General features: G+C 42.9%; 1 protein-coding gene across 2 annotated transcripts; it reads left to right on the forward strand.

Annotated features, from left to right (window-relative positions):
• Window positions 1–13,082: 13,082 nt before the first annotated feature.
• nrsn1 (neurensin 1) lies at window positions 13,083–23,711 on the forward strand. Of its 2 annotated transcripts, none has more exons than XM_078535376.1 (3): window positions 13,083–13,313; window positions 21,038–21,247; window positions 22,929–23,711. In XM_078535376.1, exons 2-3 carry the CDS (start codon window positions 21,059–21,061, stop codon window positions 23,331–23,333), a joined length of 594 nt encoding a protein of 197 aa, XP_078391502.1. In that variant the 5' UTR covers window positions 13,083–13,313; window positions 21,038–21,058; the 3' UTR covers window positions 23,334–23,711. The 2 variants fall into 2 exon arrangements, with proteins under 2 accessions (XP_078391502.1, XP_078391504.1); XM_078535378.1 differs by having other exon boundaries at window positions 13,127–13,313; window positions 21,021–21,247.
• Window positions 23,712–23,985: the final 274 nt, after the last annotated feature.

Genomic DNA, 23,985 nt, shown 5'->3' on the forward strand with positions numbered 1-23,985 from the left:
ACAAGTAATCCCGAGACCAGGGTAATGCTCTGGGGACCCGGGTTCGAAGCACAGCAGATGGTTAAATTTGAATTCATTTAAAAATAAAAGTCTAATGATGACCATTAAACCATTGGCGATTATCATCGAAAAAACCAGTCTGATTCACCGATATTCTTTAGGGAAGGAAACCTGCCATTCTTACCTGGTCTGACCTACATGTGACTCCAGGCCCACAGGAATGTCGTTGACTCTTAATTGCTGTCTGCAGAGGCCTAGCAAGCCACTCAGTTGTATCAAACCACTACAAAGTCTAAAAGGAATGAAACCAGACAGACCACTGGGCATCGACATAGACACTGGGAATGACAACGGCAAACTCAGCCCTGTCAACCCTGTGTAACATCTAGGGCCTGTGCCAAAATTGGGAGAGCTGTCTCACAGGCTAATCAAGAAACAGCCGGACATAGTCGTACTCACAGAATCATATTTTACAGATAATGTCCCAGACACCACCATCACCATCCCTGGGTATGTCCTGTCCCACCAGCAGGACTGACCCAGCAGAGGTGGGGGCACAGTGGTATGCACACGGGTGGCAATTGCCCTGGGAGTCCTCAACATCGATTCCGGACCCCATGAAGTCTAATGGCATCAGATCAAATATGGGCAAGGAAACCTTCTGCAGGAAAACCACGTACTGCCCCACCACCCCACCGCCCTCAGCTGATGAATCAGTGCTCCTCCGTGTTGAACGCCACTTGGAGGAAGCACTGAGGATGGTAAGGTGCAGAATGTACTCTGTTGGGGGACTTAACCAAGAGTGGCTCGGTAGCACCACCACAGACCGAGCTGGCAGAGTCCTAAAGGACATAGCTGTTAGACTGGGTTTGCGACAGGTGGTGGGAACCAACAAGAAGGAAAAACATACTTGACCTCATCCTCACCAACCTGCCTGCCTGCTACAGATGCGCCTGTTCATGACAGTATCGGTAGGAGTGACCACCGCACAGTCATTGTGGAGACGAAGTCCCGTCTTCACACTAAGGATACCATCCATCGTGTTGTGTGGCACTACCACTATGCTAAATGGGATAGATTTTGAACAGATCTAGAAACTCAAGACTGGGTGTCCACAAGTCGCTGTGGGCCATCAGCAGCAGCAGAATTGTACTTAACCTCATGGCCCAGCATGTTCCTCACTCTACCATTGCCATCAAGTCAGGGGATCAACCCTGGTTCAATGAAGAGTGCAGGAGGGCATGCCAGGAGCAGCACCAGGCATACCTAAAAATGAGGTGTCAACTTGGAGAAGCTACAACAAAGAACTACTTGTGTGCCAAACAGCATTAACAGCAAGTGAGAGACAGAGCTAAGCAATTTCTCAACCAATGGATCAGATCAAAGTTCTGCAGTCCTGCCACATCCAGTCATGAATGGTGGTGGACAATTTAACAACACACTGGAGGAGGAGGCTCCACAAATATCCTCATCCTCAATGATGCAGGAGCCCAGCACAAAAATGCAAAAGAAAAGGAAGCGGCCAAGATGATCCATCTTGGCCGCTTCTGGACCTCCCCAGCATCACAGATGCCAGTCTTCAGCCAATTTGATTCATTCCACATGATATCAAGAAACGGCTGAAGACAGTGGATACTGCAAAAGTTATGAGTCCTGACAATATTCCGGCAATAGTACTGAAGACTTTTGCTCCAGAAGTTGCTGCGCCTCTATTCCAGTACAGCTACAACATTGGCATCTACCTGGCAATGTGGAAATTTGCCCAGCTATGTTCCATACACAAAATGCAGGACAAATCCAACCCGGCCCCTTTAGTCTACTCTCGATCATCAGTAGAGTACTGGAAGGGGTCATAAACAGTGCTATCAAGTGGCACTTGCTCAGCAATAACCTGCTCTCTAACACCCAGTTTGGGTTCCACTAGGGTCACTCAGCTCCTGACCTCATTACAGCCTTGGTTCACACATGGACAAAAGAGCTGAACACCAGAGGTGAGGTGAGAGTGACTTCCCTTGACACCAAGGCAGCATTTGACTGAGTGGCATCAAGGTTCCTGAGCAAAACTGAAATGAATGGGAATCGGGGAAAACTCTCCGCTGGTTGGAGTCATACCTAGCACAAAGGAAGGTGGTTGTGTTTGTTGGAGTTCACTCATGTCAGTTCCAGGACATCACTGCAAGAGTTCCTCAGGGTAGTGTCCTCAGCCCAACCATCTTCAGCTGCTTCAATGATCAATGACCTTCCTTCCACCATAAGGTCAGAAGTGGGGATGTTCGCTGATGATTGCACAATTTTCAGCACCATTCACAAATTCTCAGATACTGAAGCTGTCTATGTCTAAATGCAGTAAGACCTGGACAGTATTCAGGCTTGGTTGGCAAATAGCACTTGTGCCACACAGGTGCCAGGCAATGACCATCTCCAACAGCAGAGAATCTAACCACTGCCCCTTGACATTCAATGGCATTATCATCACTGAACCCCCCACTATCAATGTCCTGGCGGTTACCATTGACCAGAAACTGAACTGGACTAGCTATAGAAATACTGTGGCTACAAAAGCAGGTCAGAGGCAAGGAATCCTGTGGTGAGTAACTCACCTTCTGACTGCCCAAAGCCTGTCTACCATCTACAAGGCTCAAGACAGGAGTGTGATTGTGCTCCAACAAGCTTGACATCATCTAGGACAAAGCAGCCGCTTGATTGGCACCCCATCCACAAACATTCATTCCCTCCACTGTCGACACACAGTGGCAGCAGTGTGTACCATCTACAAGATGCACTGCAGGAATTCACAAAGGCTCCTTAGGCAGCACCTTCCAAACACATGACCACCACCATCTAGAAGGACAAGGGCAGCAGACACATGGGAACACCACCACCTGGAAATTCCCCTCCAAGCCACTCACCATCCTGACTTCGAACTATATCGCCGTTCCTTCACTGTTGCAGGGGCAAAATCCCGGAATTCCATCCCTAGCAGCACTGTGGGTGTACCTACACCACGGAGACTGCAGCGGTTCGAGAAGGCACCTCACCACCACCTTCTCAAGGGCAATTAGGGATGGACAATAAACACTGGCCTAGCCAACATCCTATAAATGAATTTTAAAAATTCAGTAAATGTCCATCACGTGGGATATATATATATATATATATATCACGCTTATTTTTCTCTAGAAGTTTTTGCTGCATACCATGTTAGCTGCATTGTCATATGACTGTCCCCTGCACTTACTGAAGTCAACTTTGCAGTCATTGCCTAAATAATCCAGCACCATATTGATCAGACTTTCACCACTATGGTTTTCTAATTCAAGGAAAGTTAATGGGAGAACCATCTTCAGGTGACACATATCTTACAATAACAGTTAATTGATCAATAAATGAAAAATCTGGTTTGGAGTCAACAGACAAACTGAAGTATCTTATTTTTCTCAAGTTATCCAAAATAGATCCTCTTACTTTTTTCAGCCATAAGCTGGATGAGTTCATCACATACTGTTTGCCACAAGTATGATGGCTTCCCAGATCCACTGCTTCCATAATGTTTTTTTATGGCTAACAAGAAATGGATCAAACTTAGCAATGGGTTCTATCAAGCCAAGCAAGTTCCTGTTATGTGGAGTGCCAAACTTTTCATTGCCTCCCCTAAAAGCTAGTCCATGTTCTGCTAATGTGCACACAACTGCAATAACACATTCAAGTACTTGCCTCCAGTACTCCTGCTCCTTTTTTGTCTGTTCCTTCAGTGTGAATCTAAGGTTAACATTAGATTCATTAGATATGTAAACAAAGATTTTCTATGATCCTCAGAGTTCTCATGATTTTGGATTCCAACAGGGTTTCGCCAGTCATTAAACCCATCACTAACCAGTGCCGTCGATGATGTTGAGAAGAGTTTGCACACAAACAGTAAACACTACCAGTTGTTGGAGAGTATACTAACCAGTCTCAATTGTATTTTTCACCATTAACTTCCGTTGAATGAACTAGGCCCTTTGAACAATATCTAATTTGGTTTTTGAATGACCACTTCGATTTCTCAAATGAGCCATTCCAATGTTGACACTCTGAGGGAACTTTCTGTGTCCAGAATGAAATATCCTCAGTCAAGGCATCTCAGGGATCAAGATCATTAGACTTTGTGTATCTATTTCCTTCAGCTGGGATTGCAGGCTCTGTAACATTCTCAGGTGTAGTAGTCACATCTGTATCATCTATCTTCGTAGAAGAGGTGGATGCTTGTGGTTGCTGTGGGCCCGGCTGACCCTCTTGAGTATGAGGTTCCTCCTTTTTTACAGTGAAATAACTGTCAGCTTTCGGTAATGGTTTTATCCCCCCCAATCAAGCTTCTGCTTCTTTTTTCTCTTCTGACATATACTTTCAAAAGTTCTTTTCATTTTTAACGGCCTCTCTATAATAATGAGACAATTAAACCTTAGGCAAATTCTTTGAACGCAATCCTTTATGTCTACAAGTAAAGTAGAAGTAAAAAATACAATACATATATTTCAACACTATATAAATATCTACCTGGTGTCAAGGGGAGAAGGGAGATCTCTGTGCAAAACGTTCTGAAGACAACTGTATCACAGATCACAACTGCATCATGTGTGTTTTTCATGCTTTATTAGTTTTTCAAATTGTTTTTAAAGGAAGACATTTTAAATAAAAAATACTTTTATGTTTATTATTGTCTTGAAAAAGCCATATAAGGCAGTTTTATTTAGTGATCGAAGCGTTTGAATGGATCATGTGACTGTCGGAGGTCAGAGAAAGGGCGGCACAGTCTAGCACCGCAGATATGAATTATAGTTACTTCTGCACAGATTTATAAACTCAATATGGCAAATAATTGTACAACCATACAAATATATTTTTGTCACATTACAACCAAAATGTCTGTTTTACAGAGTGTTATTTTCCCACCTCCCTTATTTTTCAACCAATTATGTCAAATTTGAAATTTGGCCTTTTTTTCAAATTTAGAGGCCACTCATAATGTGAGGCCCTAAGCTGTAGCTTACTTAGTTTAAGTGTTAATCCGGCACTGTCACCAACTCTTTCTCAACACCTCACTGACCGCGAACGAGGCTGTGAGCTGGGTGGTGAGGGGTTGAGAGAGGGTAGCAAGGGGTCAGGAGAGGGTAGTAACGGGTCAGGAGAGGGTAGCAACGGGTCAGGAGAGAGTGGTGAGGGGTTGTGAAGCAGCAAGAGGATAGCAAGGGGTCAGGAGAGGGTGGTGAGGGTGGCAAAGGCTGGGTGAAGGATAAAGAGGAGCCAGGAGAGGGTGGCCAGGGGTTGGGAGAGGGTGCCAAGGGGTCGGGAGAGGGTAGAGAGGGGTCAGGAGAGGGTAGTGACGGGTTGGGAGTGGGGGTGGTGCGAAGGATTGGGAGAGGATAGAGAGGGGTCAGGAGGGTAGTGAGGGGTCGGGAGAGGATGGCGAGGGGCTGGGAGAGAGTAATGAGGAGTCAGGAGAGGGTAGTAAGGTGTTGGGAGAGGGTGGCGAGGAGTAGGGAGAGGATAGTGAGGGGTCAGGAGAAGGTAGCGAGGGGTCAAGAGGCAGCAATTGGCCAGCAAGCAGAGACAGACAATGGACAATGATGACACCACCAGTGGGAGAAATTGTACATGCACAAGTGGATGGAATGGGTGTCAAGTGGGGTTGAATAATTATTCCTGAGCAGCAACAGGAGTTACACTGCTGTTATTTACTGCAGTCTTTATTTTACCGATAGCCCAGCCCGACAACACAAAGATCATGCATCTTAATTTCCACCATGAACGTGAAATGGGGGCAGACATTTTGTGGAAACAAGGCAAATGCAAATTTTGAAGCCACTGAATATGCCATAGGCCAAACTGTGCGATGCTCAAAGTAGAGAGCACAATGGGATTGTCAGGCTTTGGATGAAAAGAGCCTTTCAGAGAAATCAATCCGCTGCAGAGCATGCGCAGCTTAACTAGATTAAAGACTATGTTGTGCACAGCTCCCATGCACACACATTTAAAGATGTCCAATGATATGCTGTATAGCCAGTACAAGCAGTCAACCATAATAGAAAGTTGCCTTGCAGGTAACCATGTCCAGGTTAGGTCATGAACCATTGGTTTACTCCCAGTTGTCCATCAAACATTGAAAATAATAATTACCGAAAACAAATCATACAAAATTTAAGTCAAGTGGCTGTAAGTTTCTGTTTAGTGGAAATTGTATCTCTAGCACCAATCAAGCAGGAAGGGATCAAGAAGCTGATGCCAAGTGATGCCAGCCAGTCTCACTAAAAAGATCACTCTCACCATCTACTTAATTTTCCAGTGAGGCCTAATGACCATGCATAATTGCCCCCACGCAGAAATGTGACCAAATGCTTTTATTTTATTGCTTGACCCATGTTGGTCCTTATTGGAGCTACAAATCTTGGAGATGAGCTCCTTGTCACCTATAGGAAATGCCATCCTCCGTCAGAACACAGCATGGCCAAGTTTGCCCTTACACAGGTCCAAGTGGAGCAGTCGATGATGAGTACTCCAATACCCAAAGGTTATTAACTAAGAGCAGGAGTGAGGGCAGGATCTTAGCTGCTGCAGGTGGTGCTGGTGCTGGTGCTTCTGCTTCTGGTTCTGCTGGCAGTACTGCTGGTGCTGCTGCTGTTGGTGGTGTTGGTGCTGCTGGTGGTTATGCTGTTGATGGTTGTGCTGCTGGTGCTGCTGGTACTGGTGCTGCTGGTGGTTGTGCTGGCGGTGGTGCTGGTGCTTGTGCTGCTGCTGGTGCTGCTGCTGGTGCTGCTGGTGGTTGTGCTGGCGGTGGTGCTGGTGTTGGTGCTGGTGCTGCTGCTGGTGCTGCTAGTAATGTTGGTGCTGCTGGTACTTTTCGTGCTTCGTGGTAAAGTTGGTCTACTTGGTACTATTGGTGCTGCTGCTGGTGCTTCTGATACTGGTCATATCGCTACTTGTCCTATGTGCAATCCAAAGCACACAAGGCACCAGCCATCCTGATTATTTCAGAAACCCTCCAAAGTGTAGAAAATAACCTCTCAGCAAAAGTACTCTGAACAAACTCTTTCCCACTTATAAGTAAGAAAGTAGCTGTAAGTACCCAATGTTTATTGCACTACTTTCATGAGGTCTAATCACTTGCCACTGTTCTCACCTTGCTTTTACTGGTGACTATCAGTGAGAATGGGAAACCCATGGGTGCAAAGTTAACCTTAAAAGCTTGTTGAAATATCACCCCATTTGGGTATCACTGTATGTTAATAGGCAACCCTGCCTTTCCTGAGGAGTTTGTGCATAAACAGCCTAATGCAGTTGAGTTAAATGCAGAAGTTAGATGGTTGGAGCCGCTTTCACAATGTGGTCACATTTTTGCAGGATTTAACCCTCACCCATACTTCCCTGGTTAAATTCCCACCTCCCTTATTTCCAGGATGAAGTATCATTGGCTAAGAGGGTAATTATTAGTTAGCATGGCTGACAGTGAAGGATGCATGTCTTGGATTGTAAGGAATATCTTATGGACACTCTTATCGATCCACTTTCTCATGGAAATATTTATGAAAGCCCACTCCTGGCATGAAGTCTTGTCCATTGGAATGGCATCAGGAAGCCATTGGTTCATTCCCTATGATTTTACTCCCAAGCAGGGTGTCTTCCTCACTGGATGCACATGTTGGGAAATCCTGCATGCATTGAATACCAATTCCTGGCCATTCAAACAAAATTATGCACATAACCAAGTTAGCATAATGTATTGTATCCATCATTGAACAGGTAACAGCGGTTCTCTGAATCCTCCAATCTCCAGAGGTCCCAATCTTCCAAATTCTCTTTCCCTGCAAAAAAAAAATCAGTTTGGCGCTTGATTGGATCCACACTGATTGGATCTGGACACAAGAAAGCTGATAGGTGACATGATCTGGATTTTTAAATGACTAACAGAAATATAAGCATTTATGAGACTCGAGTATATAGGGCATCATTTCAATATTTGCGGACGACACAAAACTCGGAAATACTATAAATAATGAGAAGGATCGTAACACACCTCAGGAGAACATGACTGCTGAAATTGGCAGACACATGTCAGATGGGATTTAATGCAGAGAAGTGTGACGTGGTTTATTTTGGTAGAGAGAATGAGAAGAGGCAATATAAGCAAAATGATACAATATTAAAGAGGGTGCAGGAAGAGAGCGACTGGGGATATATGCATACAAACCTGTGTAGGTGGCAGGACAAGTTGCGAAGGCTTTTATAAAAGCAAACGAGTTCCTGGGCTTTATAACTAGAGGTATAGAGTACAAAAGCAAGGAACTTATGCTACGCCTTTATAAATACTCGTTAGGCCCTAGCTGGGTACCACCCTTCAGGAAGAATATCAAGGTCTTGGAGAGGATGCAGAGGAGATTTGCTAGAATGATTCCATGGATGAAACATTCAGTTATGTGCAGAGACTAGAGAAGTTTGGATTGTTCTTTCTAGGAAAGCTGAAGATTATGGAGAAACTTGCTAGAGATGTTTTAAATCATGAAGAGTTTCGGACAAAATGGTCAGTAACCATAGGACACAGGTTTAAGATAATTGGCAAAAGAACCTGAGGCAGCATGAGGAAAAATAAACTACACTGTGAATTGTTGAGATCTAGAATGCATCCCCCGAAAGGGTGGTTGAAGCAGATTCAGTAACAACTTTCAAACAGGAATTGGATAAATGCGTGAAGGAGGAAAGTTTGCAGGTCTATAGGGAAAGAGCAAGGGAGTGTGGCTAATCGAACAGCTCTTTCAGAGATCGCATGATGGTCTGAATGGCCTCCTCCTGCTGTACCATTCTATGGTTGTATGCTTTATTTTGCCTATGCTCACAGAACTGAAGGGGTTAAGCAGAAAATTAACTTAATTGTGGGTAGATGTAAGGGAGCTTTGGATACATGCAATGGGCCCTGACCAAATATAATTAATGTTGCATTGCTTCACTGTTTCAAAAATAGATGCGTGCTGAAGAATGAGATTGAAGTTTAACACGGGGCCAAGCCCTCAGTGGAAAATGAGAAGTCTGACCTGTGGCATTGAGCAGAATAATGTCAAATAATGTGAATTGTAGGATTCCATAGATATTGCAGAATATCCCAGAAAATCGCAGGTGGGGGGTTTAATTGAGGTTTCTAAAATTATGAAGGGGCTTGATGGCGTAGACATAGAGAAAATGTTTCCACGTGTGGGGAGTTCAAAATCAGGGATCATAAATATAAGATAGTCACTAATAATTCCAATTGAGAATTCAAGAGAAACTTCTTTACCCAGAGAATGGTTAGAATGTGGAACTTGCTACTATATGCAGAAGATGAGGTGAATAGAATAGATACATTTAAGAGGGAGCGGAGAAAGAAATTGAAGAATATGCAGATAGGATTAGATGAAGTAGGGTGGGAGGTGGCTCATGTGGAGCATAAATATGAGCATAGGCCTGTTGGGCTGATAGGCCTGTTTTTGTGTTGTAAATTTGTTGCACCATCACTTGATTACCTTGAGAAATCAGGAAGAGATTTCATAGGGTTTTAGTTTCGTGGTGATCTTACTTATGAATAGCCATCTTCTTCAGAAGATTGAGTGTGAACTCTATAATGGACAAAATTCATGCATGGCATTATGTGAAATATATGATGGATATAATATAATTATAGACATCAGTGTAAAAATTAAACAGGATTAAAATAGCTCTTTCCATATGTAATCAAATGACTTTCATTGTAGCTTAGCCCTGTTTTAACAGTCACCCATTTCATGAATCATACCCAAATCATTTTCTTTATCCACTGTTGTTAATGTGCACTCACTCATTGAGTATAGACTTTATGTTTCCTCTTCAAATGTGCTTTACTCTATATTTATCTACATTAAAATTCATCAGACCTTTCTCAGCCCACATGGGTTTACATCTGTACAATGCTTGTCAGTAAATTTGAGTAGCCTTTCATTTATTTTCATTGAGTTGCTAATATAAAGAAAATGCACCATGTTTGTTACTCACTGCTGAACCTCTTCATTTCAGACCAAATTGGCCTAAAGAAGTTAATAATTAACCCCCACTTATGGAATTTCAAGATGACAAACCAGTCACCAATGAAAAGAATCGAAAAGGCACATAATGTGAGCTCTTAGAGGATATTGAAGACATCTTCCTCTGCAATTCCTAGAGAAGGAAACAAGCTGAGCACCACAGATGAGTTGCTGATGAGACAACTTGTTCTGCACAGCCCTTTCTCATCTGATGCAAAAAATGCCTCAACTCTCTGAAGCCATCTTTTTGGATTTGTTCCCAGCTTCAAAATGAACAGAGAGACCTCTGAAAGGAAAGAAAGAAATAAAGATTTGTATTTCGGTAGTGACTTTCATGCCTTCAAGGCGTATCAAAACATTTCAAAGCCAATAAAGTACTTTTGAAGTGTAGTCACTGTTGTGATGTAGGAATTGCAACAACCAATTTGTGCACAATAATGGCCCACCAGCAGCAATGAATTGATGAGCAGATAATCTGTTTAGGTTATGTTGGTTTTACTGATGTAGGTAGGGCATGAAGTGTATAATATTTAAAACTTTAAAAACATCTAGAAAGCTAGTCGATGCTATAAGTGAGGGGGTGTTGGAGAATGATTAAGTGAGAAAACAAGCTATATTATAGAAAACATCCTAATTCAAACTAATAATATGGTCAATGCATTTTGACATCAGACTGACAATCTGAACGAGGGTAGTTGGTGATATGAAGTGAAAGAATTCAAATTCGTGCACTAGGGGTGTGGTTTGTAGGTAGAGGTTAAATGCAGGTTGGGCACCTGTCATTCTCTTACATCTGGCTGTGCAATACTCGACCTGGGTATTGTTCAATGCTGAGTTTAGATACTGGGGAATTCACTGATATTATCACATGGGCATCAATGGCCTTGCAAGAATTATTCTGTCTACCATTTTACCAGAGGTGTTAACCTAGTATTTCTTTAAACAGGTTGCTAAAAAATAGCAGATCAATTTGATACAGATGTATAAAGTGTAATTCCAGGATAAGATGATCAGAGTAGAATGTTTGTAAAAACATGACCCTTTTTAAAAAAAAACTTCTAGAAATATAGAAACATCTGGAAGGATACTTTCTGCTGCTGTATGAACCTCACATCTGCTCAAATGGTGTCACTATACAACTTGCATTTATATAGCACCTTTAACAGTAAAATAACCCAAGGCATTTCACAGAAGTGTTATTGAACAGAATTTGACTCATAAGGGAGACATTAGGACATGTAACTTAGTCATAAAGGTAGGTTACATGAAGAGTCTTAAAGCAGGAGATAGAGAATGAGAGACAGAGGTGTTTGGTGGGGCAGGGGGGTGGGGGGTGGTGGGATTTATGGAGCCTAGGGCTTAGGCAGTTGAAGTCACAACTACTAGTGTTGGAGCAATTAAAATCAAATTTATGCAGGTGGCCAAAATTAGAGAAGCATGGAGGGTTGGAGGAGGTAACAGAGATAGGGAGGGATGAGGCCATGGAGAGATTTGAAATTAAAGATGGAAATTTTAAATTTGAGGCCCTATCAGGCCAGGAGCCAAAGTAACTCAATGAGCATAAGCATTATGGATGAAAGCAGTTTGCTGCAATTTAGGGTACAGGCAGCAGAATTGTGGATGAGCTCACGTTTATGGATGGTGGAAAGGGAGGGTTGGATGGTGGAAAGGGAGGGTTGGATGGCTGACAGGCCTGACCGGAGAGCATTATCAAGTCTAGAGGTAAACAGACATGGATAAGGGTTGAAACAGCAGATAAGCTGAGGCAGGGTCAGAGATGGGTGATGTTACAAAGGTGGAAATAGATATCTAGTATGAGGGTCATCTTGGGGTCAGATAAGTCAGCAAGTCAAGTTTGTGACCAATCTGGTCCAGCCTCAGACTGCATTCAGTGACAGAGAATGAGTTGGTGGCTAGGGAGTGGAGTTTGGGGTGGGGTCCAAAGACAATGGATTCAGTCTTCCTAGTATTTAGTGGGTGGAAATACCTGTTCATCCAGTACTGTGTGTTGAGCAAGCAACATATTGTCTGCTCCGGAAACTCAATCTGCCTAATCCCCCCATCCAAAGAGATGATAAAATTACTGTGAAATGCAGTGAGCTTATCAGAAACTCAAAAAGAAAAGAATTATTTTATTGTTTTTTCATTTAAATCGGTAGCATGACCCCAACATGAGTTTCTGACCACATATTTGTCCCACCAATTAAAAAACCTATTTTCACCTCTGTAACATCACCTGGCTCCACCTCGTCTCAGCTCATCGATTGCTGCAACCCACATTCATGCCTTTGTTACCTTAGGACTTGATTATTCCAATGTACTCCTGGCCTTCTCCACATTCTACCCCCTGTAAACTTCAGATCATCCAAAACTTTGCCACCTGTGTCCTAACTCGCATCGTCCCATTCCAACACCCCTGTGCTCACTGATCTACACAGGTTTTCATCCTGCTTTCAAATCCCTCCATAGCCTCTCCCTTCCCATCTCTCAAACCTCCTCCAGCCCCACAATCCGCCAAGATATTTGTGGTAATTCTGGCCTCTCAAGCATCCCTGTGTTCAATCGCTATGCCTTCAGCTGCAAGGGCCCTAAGCTCTGGAATACCCTTCCCATCCCTCTCCACTTCTCCTGTCTCCTATAAGACACTCCTTAAAACTTGCTCCTTCGACCAAGCTTTTGGTCACCTGACCTAATATCTCTTTATATGACTTAGTGTTATATTTTTCTTTATAATGCTGCTGTGAAGCCCTTGCCACGTGTTATTTATTGTGTTAAAGATACTTTGTAAATAAGCAACTTTATATAAGTTGTTCTTGTTTGCAAAGTTTTATTTGCCAGATGCATGCAGCGGCAGGGGGAGGCAAATAGTGATTGGCCTTATAGCTGCTGGGAATGGATATGAAGATCATAAACGGGCCGGAGACAAGACAGATAAATAAACAATAACAATGTAAACAGAAAATGCTGCAACAGCTCCCTTCCAGTTCCTTCCCACCTCACTGAGCTCACCTCACACTGCTCAGTGTGGAGGAGCCTGGTAACCCGCCCCCTTGCAGAGTTGGCGCAGGCGCTGTGGGGCTGCAAGATGAGCGGCTGGTGTCCTGGTTGTTGGGCACTCGCGGGAATGGCACTGCACTGACAGCGAGAGGCGAGGCAGAGGAGGAGGACGGCACCGGATCGGAGAGGCACACGCACACAAGCACACACCAAACTCCCCCCCACCACCCCCAGCAAGCCACGTTTTGGGGGCAGGTAAAAATGCAACAAAAAAAAAAGTGAAAGAAGCTGCAAATGGGCGGCGATGCGAGTCGATCGCTGGCTGGGTGCAGGGGATTGCTCCTTCTAATCCGGGCTTGGTGTGCGGTGATTGAGGAGCTGGCAGCGCCGGCCTGGGTTAGAGGAGAATCCACGGGTTTGGCCGGCTGAAAGGGGCACCCGATAGCCCTGGCCGGACCCCCACATTCAACACCCGAGAAATGTTGGAATTGTTTTTAAAAGTTCTCAAGCTACAGTGAAAACTTAGTTTCAGATATGTGTAAGATCGAGGGATCTTTATTGGTAACATTAAATGTTTATGTTGACTTCTACACTTTGATTTGTGAATTACATATATTTATTTTGAATACAATATAGAGATGGCCGGAAGGTGGAGTCTGTGGTGTAGAAATATTTTAGAAGCAACAAGGGACACACACTATAAGGTGAAATAATGGTCATTTGGTTTTAGTGTGCTGGGTGGGATCGATGGAGTATTGTAGCTGGATTGGGTTTGAATGGTATGTTTGCAGGTCGCTGTTTAAGTTCCCGGCCACCTCCAGCCACCACTTGTTCCCCGGTGTCGTTGGGGATTTCAGCACCTTGGAGAGTTACATCAGCAGCTCGCTGTTTATAGTGCAATCGACTGTAGTAGGAAGCTTCCCCATCTTGGGACTTCACAAATTGTGTGCAAAATGTAGAACAAAAGTGTAACTGTAATAGGAAAATAATCGCTGGAATACAGTTTCATTTACTATGCTTGTTGTACCACTCACTTAAGCAGCTTAATACTTGAGCCTAAAGTAGCCATTTAAGCTCAGGCTGACAATAGATCTTTGGAAATGTCCAGACAAGTTTACATATTGATGATCCAGAGGGGAAGGGGGTGGAACTGTTATCTGCAGTTTGGTGAAAGTTTGAGTTCCCAATATTTGTAATTTAACTTATAATTTAAAAGTTAGTCAAGCTTAAATGTTGCAATACAAATTATCTTGGCGACAGTATCCAATTTCTGTGATATAGGCCTGGCAGAGAAATATTGCTAAATTTTCTATAGATATGCTGTTAGATGCAAATATGCTTTAAGAACATTAGAACTATATATGCTGTACTCTGATCTCTACCGTAAGACATAGTCATTTCTCACTAATGAGTTGACTAGGGAACAGTTCTTCTGAAGAATTTAATTTTGTATTCTTAACCATGGAATAACCTATGGTATTTATTACAAGAGTACAACAATTTAGTGATAAAAAAAGCAGTTATTGCAGTTTGTCAACAATCCCTCTAAGAATGTGCTGCACACAGCTGAGCACCTGACAATGGTAATAGAAAGGTTCGGGCAAATGGCTGAGGAATAATCCAAAAGATAGGCTTAGAAGAGGTTTTTGAAGAAAGGAAGGGTGAAAGTAAGATGGAAAGTGTTGAAGGAGAATGTCAGAGTATGAAGCAATGATGTCTGAAGCTGAAACAGAGGAAAATAGATGCAAAACAAGCTAAAGTCAGAAGACTCAAGGGTGAAAATGGTTGCAAGTGTTGGAACACATTTCAGAAATATATGAGAACAGAATTTTGAATTCAGTATATTGGGGTTGAAGAAAGAATGCTTATAGTTAAGAACATAGATGACAGAATGCAGACAATGGAGCTTCAGACGTGTTGCAATTTATAGAGGACAGAAGTGGAGAAAATGGTAAAGAAAAAGCAATAAAGCCTCGAGGTGATGAAGGTGTGAATGAGGAGCGCATTGGTTAAAAATCTGAAGGAAATCCAGAAGAATGGATCACTGCAGAGGCAGAATGAGCTGTTTTTAGTGATGGGGTTTGAAGGTCAACAGTTTCAAACAAGAGAGCAAAGTTGCACCACTGTGAGGTTCAGCCTGAAGGGAGCGGCCAGGGAATAAGATGGAAGGAGGACCTTGTTTGCAGAGTTTTTAGCAAAAGCCAAACAGACTGCAGTCTTGCTTACACTAAGCTAAAGCACATTTTTGATTATCCTTACTTGGCATCTGATAGGTACAGTGATGGTTGGGGGAGTAAAGGACCACTGCAGAGAGGTAGAGCTGGTGTCATCAGCACAAAATGAAACTTGATCCTGCGTCCACAAATTATATCATTCAATCAGAACACCCTCAGGCAACCAACAATATAGTACCGGCGACTGGTATTACTTTAAAACAAATTGCAACTATAGTAATGGTGACAGCGTAATGATTTGAAGGTCCAATGTGCAGTCCCACTGTGTTAGGACACCTGTGCTCTTAATACACTGAGTTCCCAGTAACAACTGTATTTGCTGCATGGAGGTGGCAAGGAGACATCAGACACTTCCACTATCCTGAGGAACTCCTGCAGTGATGTCCTGGAACTGAGATGATTGACCTCCAACAACTACAACCATCTTCCCTTGTGCTAGGTATGACTCCAACCAGCAGAGAATTTCCCCCCTGATTCCCATTGACTCCAGTTTTGCTAGGGCTCCTTGATGTCACACTCAGTCAAATGCTGCTTTGATGTGAAGGGCAGTCATTCTGCCCTTACCTCTGGAGTTCAGCTCTTTTGTCCATGTGTGAACCACAGCTGTAATGAGGTCAGGGGCTGAGTGGCCCTGGCGGAGCCCAAACTGGGTATCGGTGAGCAGGTTATTGCTAAGTGAGTGCCGCTTGATAGCACTGTTGATGACCCCTTCCACCACTTTACTGATGATCAAGAGTAGACTGATGGGGCGGTAGGTAATTGGCCAGGTTGGATTTGTCCTGCTTTTTGAGTACAAGACATACCTGGGTAATTTTCCACATTGTTGGGTAGGTACCAGTGCTGTAGCTGTACTAGAACAGCTTGGCTAGAGGCACAGCAAGTTCTAGAGCACAAGTCTTCAGTACTATTGCCAGAATATTGTCAGGGCACATAGCCTTTCCAGTATCCAGTGCCTTCAGCTGTTACTTGATATCATGTGGAGTGAATCGAATTGGCTGAAGACTGACATCTGTGATGCTGGGGACCTCCGGAGAAGGCCGAGATGGATTATCCACTTGGCACTTCTGGTTGAACATTGGTGCGAATGTCTCAGCCTTATCTTTTGCACTGATGTGCTGAGCTCACCCATCATTGAGGGTGGGGATATTTGTGGAGCCTCCTCCTCCAGTGAGTCGTTTAATTGTCCACCAACATTCACGACTGGATATGGCAGGACTGCAGCGCTTAGATCTGATCCATTGGTAGTGAAATCGCTTAGCTCTGTCTATCACTTGCTGCTTATGCTGTTTGGCATGCAAGTCATCCTGTGTTGTAGCTTCTCCAGGTTGATACCTCATTTTTAAATGTGTCTTGTGCTGCTCCCGGCATGCCCTCCTGCACTCTTCATTGAACCAGGGTTGATCCCTCGGTTTGATAGTAATGGTAGAGAGAGGGATATGCCGGGCCATGAGGTTACATATTGTGGTTGAGTACAATTCTGCTGCAGCTGAAGGCCCACAGTGCCTCATGAATGCCCAGTCTTGAGTTGCTAGATCTGTTCGAAATCTATCCCATTTGGCACGGTGGTAGTGCCACACAACGTGATGGAGGGTATCCTCAGTGTGAAGACAAGACTTCATTTCCACAAGGGCTGTGCGGTGGTCACTGCTACCGATACGGCCATGGACAAATGTATCTGCGGCAGGCAGGTTGGTGAGGATGAGGTCAAGTATGTTTTTCCCTCTTGTTGGTTCCCACCACCTGTTGCAGACCCAGTCTAGCAGCTATGTCCTTCAGGACTCGGCCAGCTAGGTCAGTAGTGGTGCTACCGAGCCACCCTTGGTGATAGACATTGAAGTCCCCCACCCAGAGTACATTCTGCACCCTTACCACCCTCAGTACTTCCTCCAAGTGGTGTTCAACATAGAGGTGGGGGGGTGTGCGGTACATGGTAATCAGCAGGTTTCTTTTCCCATGTTTGACTTGATGTCATGAGACTTCATGGGGTCTGGAGTCGATGTTGAGGACTCCCAGGGCAACTCCCTCCCACCTGTATACCACTGTGCCGCCACCTCTGCTGGGTTTGTCCTGCTGGTGAGACAGGACATACCCAGGGATGGTGATGGTGGCATCTGGGACATGATCTGTAAGGTATGATTTCATGAGTCTTCTCTTCTTCAGCAGTCCCTCGGGGTTGAGGATGACTTGCTTCCATGCTAAAAATGAATTCTCAGGTGACTGAAGAATCCAATGCGCGACCTACAGTTTCTGTCACTGGTTGGGCAGACAGTGGTAGGGGGAATGGGTGAGTGGGGTGCCCGGGTTACCACGTGCTCATTTTGCTGCCGATGCTTGGCTTCAGCTAGCCCTTGGCGATGAGATTCGAGATGTTCAGCTCCTTTCCGGATGCTTTCCCTCCACTTCGGTGGTCTCGGGCCAGGGATTGCCAGATGTTGGTGGGGATGTTGCACTTTTTCAACAAAGCTCTGAGGGTGTCCTTGAAGCGTTTTCTCTGCCCTCCTGGGGCTCGCTTGCCACATCGAAGCTCCGAGTAGAGCGCTTGTTTCGGGAGTGTCCTGTCAGGCATGCAGACGATGTGGCCCATCCAGCAGAGCTGATCGAGCATGGTCAATGCTTCAATGCTGGGGATGTTGGCCTGAGTGAGAACACTGATATTGGTGTGCCTACCATGCCAATGGATTTGCAGGATCTTGCAGAGGCAGCACAAGTGGTACTTCTCCAGAGTTTTGAGGTGCCTGCTGTATGTAGTCCATGTCTCTGAGTCATATAGGAGGGCGGGTATCACTACTGCTCTGTAGACCATGAGCTTGGTGCCAGATTTGAGTTCCCGGTTTTCAAATACTCTCCTCCTCAGGTGGCCGAAGGCTGCACTGGCACACTGAAGGCGGTGTTGAACTTCGCCGTCGATGTCTGCCCTTGTTGACAATAGGCTCCCAAGGAATGGAAAATGGTCCACCTTGTCCAAGGCCTCATCATGGATTTTGATAACTGGGGGGCAGTGCGGTGTGGAGGGGGCAGGATGGTAGAGCGCCTTTGTCTTTTGGATGTTTAGTGTAAGGCCCATACTCTCATACACCTTAGTGAAGGTGTTGATGACGGCTTGAAGCTTGGCCTCCAAGTGTCCACAGACGCAAGCATCATCTGCATACTGTAGTTCATTGACAGAGGATGGGACAACCTTGAATCTGGCCTGCAGGCAGTGGAGGTTGAACAGGTTTCCATTTGTTCTGTAGTTTAGCTTCACTCCAGCAGGGAACTTACTGAGGGTGAGATGGAGCATTGTGGCAAGGAAGATCGAGATGAGTGTCGGTGCGATGACACAGCCTTGTTTGACCCCGGTCCGAACGTGGATTGGGTCTGCATTAGATCCATTAGTCAGGATCACGGCTTCCAGGTCACCGCGAGCAGGCAGAGGATGGGGACAAACTTTTGGGGGCAGCTAAAATGGAGGAGAATGCTCCATAATCGTTCGTGGTTGACATTGTCGAAGGCTTTTGTGAGGTCAATGAAGGCCATGTACAAGGGTTGGCGCTGTTCCCTACATTTCTCTTGCAGTTGCCGTGTGGTGAAGATCATGTCCATTGTGCCCCTTAAGGGGCAGAATTCACATTGCAACTCTGGGAGGAGCTCTTCAGCCACAGAGAGGAGGTGATTGAGGAGGATTCTTGCGATGACCTTCCCTGAGGCCGACAGCAGGGTGATTCCTCTATTGTCCATGCTTCGGCAATTAAGAGTCAATAACATTGCTGTAGGTCTGCAGTCACATGTAGGCCAGACCAGGTAAGGATTTCCTTCCCTAATGGACATTAATGAGCCAGGTCTTTACAATCAGTGACAGTTTCATGGTCACCAATACTGAGACTAGGTTTATATTCCAGATTTATTAATCAAATTTAAATGCCACCAGCTGCCATGGTGGGATTTGAATCCATGCCCCTAGAACATTAGCCTTTGGATTACTAGTTCAGTAACATTACCACCGTTTCCCCCTCCTGCATTAGAGGAAATAGTTTGCTTCTATCTACCCTACCCTATCATCTTCTTTAATCATCTTAAAGAATAGTAAATGCAATTGGAAAGAATACCAGAATTTATTTGCAAGACTGAAGAGGAGAATATTTGTGATTTTTTTTGGCTTGTCCTGTGGGCTCAAATAATTTTGTATGACTAGGTTGTCTAGCATGAAAACAAATGATTGTTTCATCATGTGTGATGTATCTGAATCTGGACTGATGGAGAGAAAGTTTCCTCTCTCTGCTGTCTCTAATAGTCGGTATTAAAATCATTCTAGCAGTCTCAGTCCAGTTTTGATCGATATTGTTCAAATACGCCAATGTACTGACAATTAAACTAACATTTTCAACATCACTCAAAAAAAAAGGATGGATAGTGTGGGGAATAGAAAATAATCACACTGTTGAGGTGTTAAGCCCAGTGTTGAGATAAATCAGTTGAAGCATTACCTTACATCTTGTCCATTATCTGACCTAATGAGTGCTAGATGTTAACAGAGGGCACCCATATTGAGCAAGTGTCCATACAATATATCATTCTACTTCAGTAAATACACAAAAAAACTAAAATACTAAATGATTTAGCTTCATAACAATATTAATTTGTATTTAAATGGTTCCTTTAAGATAGAAAAGTCTCCTATAGCACTTGACAGAGATATAAAGGAAAAATAGATGCTGAGCAAAGGAAAGAAAAATTAGGAAGAGTGACCAAATGTTTGAAGTACATTTTAATGAAGGTCCTAAAAAGAGGAGAGGTAGGGAACCAGAGAATTTACTGCCTGCTCACCATTTGTTATGATGGCATGTCAACTTGTACTAGAACTGGGAAAGAAAGATATGTTGGAAATCCTCCTGTATGAACACCAGTTCTTTTATATTGTATATGCTAAATGGTTATGTCAATGGCAAAATGTCCAAATTTTATTCCAGTTGACCAACAGCTCAAACATGGGCAACTTTGTATTTGCTATTCAGTCCCAAGCATAAACACAATTGATTGCCATTCAGGCCAATTTATTCATACATAGAGAACTATTTCCAGCACTAGATTATAAAAGTCATTAAATATGCAGCATGCCTTTTGCTTCAAAATTAATAGTCATTGGAATCAAGTTATAGATCTGAAACTTGCTTTCACAATATCCCCTATCTAGCCATACATCAAATTAAAACCTTTGTTACATATCCTGATTAGGATTGCAAAGCCTTTTTATTTAATGCCCTAGATTCTGCTTCTTTATTGCCAAGAATGACAGGAAAACCTTTGTAAGTAAACCTATAACTCCATGAGAAGCAGTAGACCATCCATGAACTATTGTTGCTAGGATAGCTTTCTTGATCATTTCCTGTTAATACAAATTAAACGGTTGAGAGACAGAATTAAAACAAATAGTTATTTCACGAGTCAATAATCTTTTTGATGGTAAATTACCATGAGTCAAAGTACTCAATGCAAAGTGCAAGTACTTAACTCTAATTTTCTTTGTATAAACATGTGGATAATATTTAAGGCTGTCATGGTTACAAGAGGAATAACGAAGAATGATATTGGTCTGTTTTAAAATGTATTATTTCTTAAAAACCAGTAGTATGTGGCTTATGTTCAAGTGTTCCGATATCTTTGTAGAATTAGACCAGCTAAACGCAACTTCAGATTGGTAAACTTTTGGGAATGGATGTGTTGGCTCACTTCCTTGTTGATCAAACTTCAGTTCTTTGTGATTTACAGTTTGGAATGCAGCTGTAAAGGATGAGTTTATGTACTGAGATCTGCCAGTCAGAGAATTCTAACTACAATGCAGAGGGGTTACATCAACGCTATGGAGTCCGATCATATCTGCATCAGTTCTATGAAGACTGTACGGCATCAATCTGGGAGCATGAGGATGATTTTCAGATTAAGAGATCGCCAAGCAAGTGGAGCTCTGTTCTCTGGAAGGTATGCATAATATTGTTCACAATATTTCATCGACTTTTAAACTCAATGGCCCTGAAATTGCTGGAAGATAATTGCAAGTTCATGGCACTCACCATTATTAGTGCATAATAATGTGGAGAAGAGATACACCATGTGTTCTGACCTGCTACATATTGCTGGACTATTTCCACTGTTAATCCTGCCAAAACTGAGAAAAATCGCCATCTCTCTCTGAGTTTCCCAATTGTGTGTCTTTAAATTGCTGAATGTGTATTGCTAAAATGAATGAATTTTGTTACAGCCATTTAGGGCTGATAATTCATGTCATAAGGATCTTGTTAATGGTGTGATTTAGGGTTCTGACATGTCACTGAACCTTGGAAGCCCTGAAGGGAACAATGAAAGTATGGAGTCTCATCCCTACAGGTAGTAAATTGTTCCTAAAGGTCTTTAAAATTAAAAAATTGAATTATTTTCACTTTTGTTTTCTGTCTTTTTCTCTCTCCAAATCCAATATTTCTTTCCCAATCCAATCCCTTTATTTCTATTTCCACATCTAACTTGGTTGTAATTTACTCTATTTCCATCTCTATCATTTGCTGTTTCTTCCTTCATTCTTAAATTTTGTTGCTTAAGGAGCTGGATCTTTGGAACCAATGTTCAGGAGGTCATGAACGTGTCATTATCAATTCACATTTGCTGCAATTTGTGGGATAAAATGAAACAACCTGATGTGTTAGGTCAAAACAAATCCACCATGAGGTGTGCTGCTCTAGAAATTTCTGTGCAAAAAGGAACATTTATGCATTAAAAATATTAAATGCATGTACACTTCCTGTTTGCAAGCTTTTAGTGCTAATTGTCACCTTTTTCCATTGTACATTCCTATGTAATTATGCCCTCTTACCAGCAGTGATATCTTCAATTCCCATTTTTAAGCTTCTTAGTCTGTACCACAGAAAAATATTTTAACTGAAACCAACTCTATTTCTTTGCTTTCTGAACGGCCATAAGTCCTGTTATTTAACTATATTTGATACAAGATCGAAACATTGTACAAAAAATTAGGACGGAATGTATGACATTAATGTGGGAACCTACTTATGTTACCCCAGTTAGATAATGATCAAGAGCTGTCCAGGCAGGCTAATTACCTATTTGAAGGTGTTTGAGCAACAATTTAAGTAGCTGCTGCCTGCATTTTGTGAATAGGCATCTAATACATTGATAGAGTTGCCAGTGTACAGTGGAACTTCTGTAATACTATTAGGACAAAACCCAATGGCGAATGAGCCACGATTCATGTCAGACCTTGTGTAATATTGTTGAGAAACAGAAAATTTGCTATGGTCTGTTTTCTTGAACAGGGAAGACAATTTATTTCCAAAGGTACTAATACATTAAGGTATCACATGTTTCATTAACATTTGAATGTACCCAATAAAGATGTAAATTAGCACAATCTCATGAATACAAAAGAGACCTTGTAGTGTAAAATAGGTCAGCCTGCCCTTTTAAGGCAGATTCAAAATGTTACTTGCCAGAGTTATGACAGCAAAGTACTTCATTTAGCATGCTGTAATTTTATGCTTGCAATTGTAGAATTGGCACTATTTTTGGTTGTTGCAACTGCAAATGGTCTTGCTGTATTGATGAAGTATAAATCAGAGCTGTACAGTGTTTTGTTATTGTGATCTTGTAGGTCGGACTTATGGCTGGGACTACCGTACTTCTTATAGGAATGGCAGTGATCGCAGCTGGTTACCTGGTACCTCCAAAGATTGAAGCATTTGGAGAGGAGAAGGAGAATTTTCTGGTAGTGGATGGTCATGCTGTTAAGTTCAACGTGGCACTGGACATCTGTAAGCTGGCAGGGGCCATCCTCTTTTGCATTGGGGGGATGATGATGGCTGCTTGCCTCTTGATGTCCACCTTTGCCACGAGTTACTCCAAGGAAGAAAAATACCTTCAACAGAAGTTTAAAGAGAGAATTGCAGAAGCCCAAGCTTCCTTCCAGCCCGTCACTAAGGCACCAGCTCCAGGTGAACGTAAAATCCCCATCACTTTATCCAAAGTACACAATGTGCAGCCCACATTGGAGAGCTAAAGTGCAAATATTAAGCATTGCGAAGTTGCGAAGGCCATTGTAAATTAGCTATACCAGAACAAATCTTTTTAAATGTTTTATCAATTTTTTATAGAGGTTTAGTGTTCAACTGCTAAAGTGCAGATACATACCTTCATTCAGTGATTTATATTAGAATCTCAGTTGAGATTCAGATTTGCATCTCAGTTGTACATTCCCCATGTAATGTGAACTGGATATACTTGTTTACCCCAGAAAATCTGTTGGCCAACATCAGAGTACAGATAGTCTCTTGAAAGCTCCAACTTGCAAATGATTTTGTTTCCGAGTCGAATGTGAAACAGCTTTTATGTGTATTTGAAATTAATTAAATAAAGTATGAGTGATGAGATAACTAAAGTTCTAAACTGTTGGTCTTGCTTTAACATGAAACAAGAACAGCTAGGCGAAAAGGTCACACCGATGAAGCAGAGGTGCCACTCACTGGTTGTGACTAAACCACATGGTTGAAAAGGAATGGAGGAAGCTGCACTCTGCAACTAGCTGTGTAATGCTTTATTTGCATGTGCTTGATTCTGACACTGTCTAAAATGCAAAAGTACTGGTACTGAAATCTCTCACCTTGATGAATGAAGGCATTAAAAAATAAATTAGGAAATGCAACAAGATGTAA

Source organism: Cetorhinus maximus, chromosome 3, assembly GCF_964194155.1.
Source record: "Cetorhinus maximus chromosome 3, sCetMax3.hap1.1, whole genome shotgun sequence".
Lineage (NCBI taxonomy): Eukaryota > Metazoa > Chordata > Chondrichthyes > Lamniformes > Cetorhinidae > Cetorhinus > Cetorhinus maximus.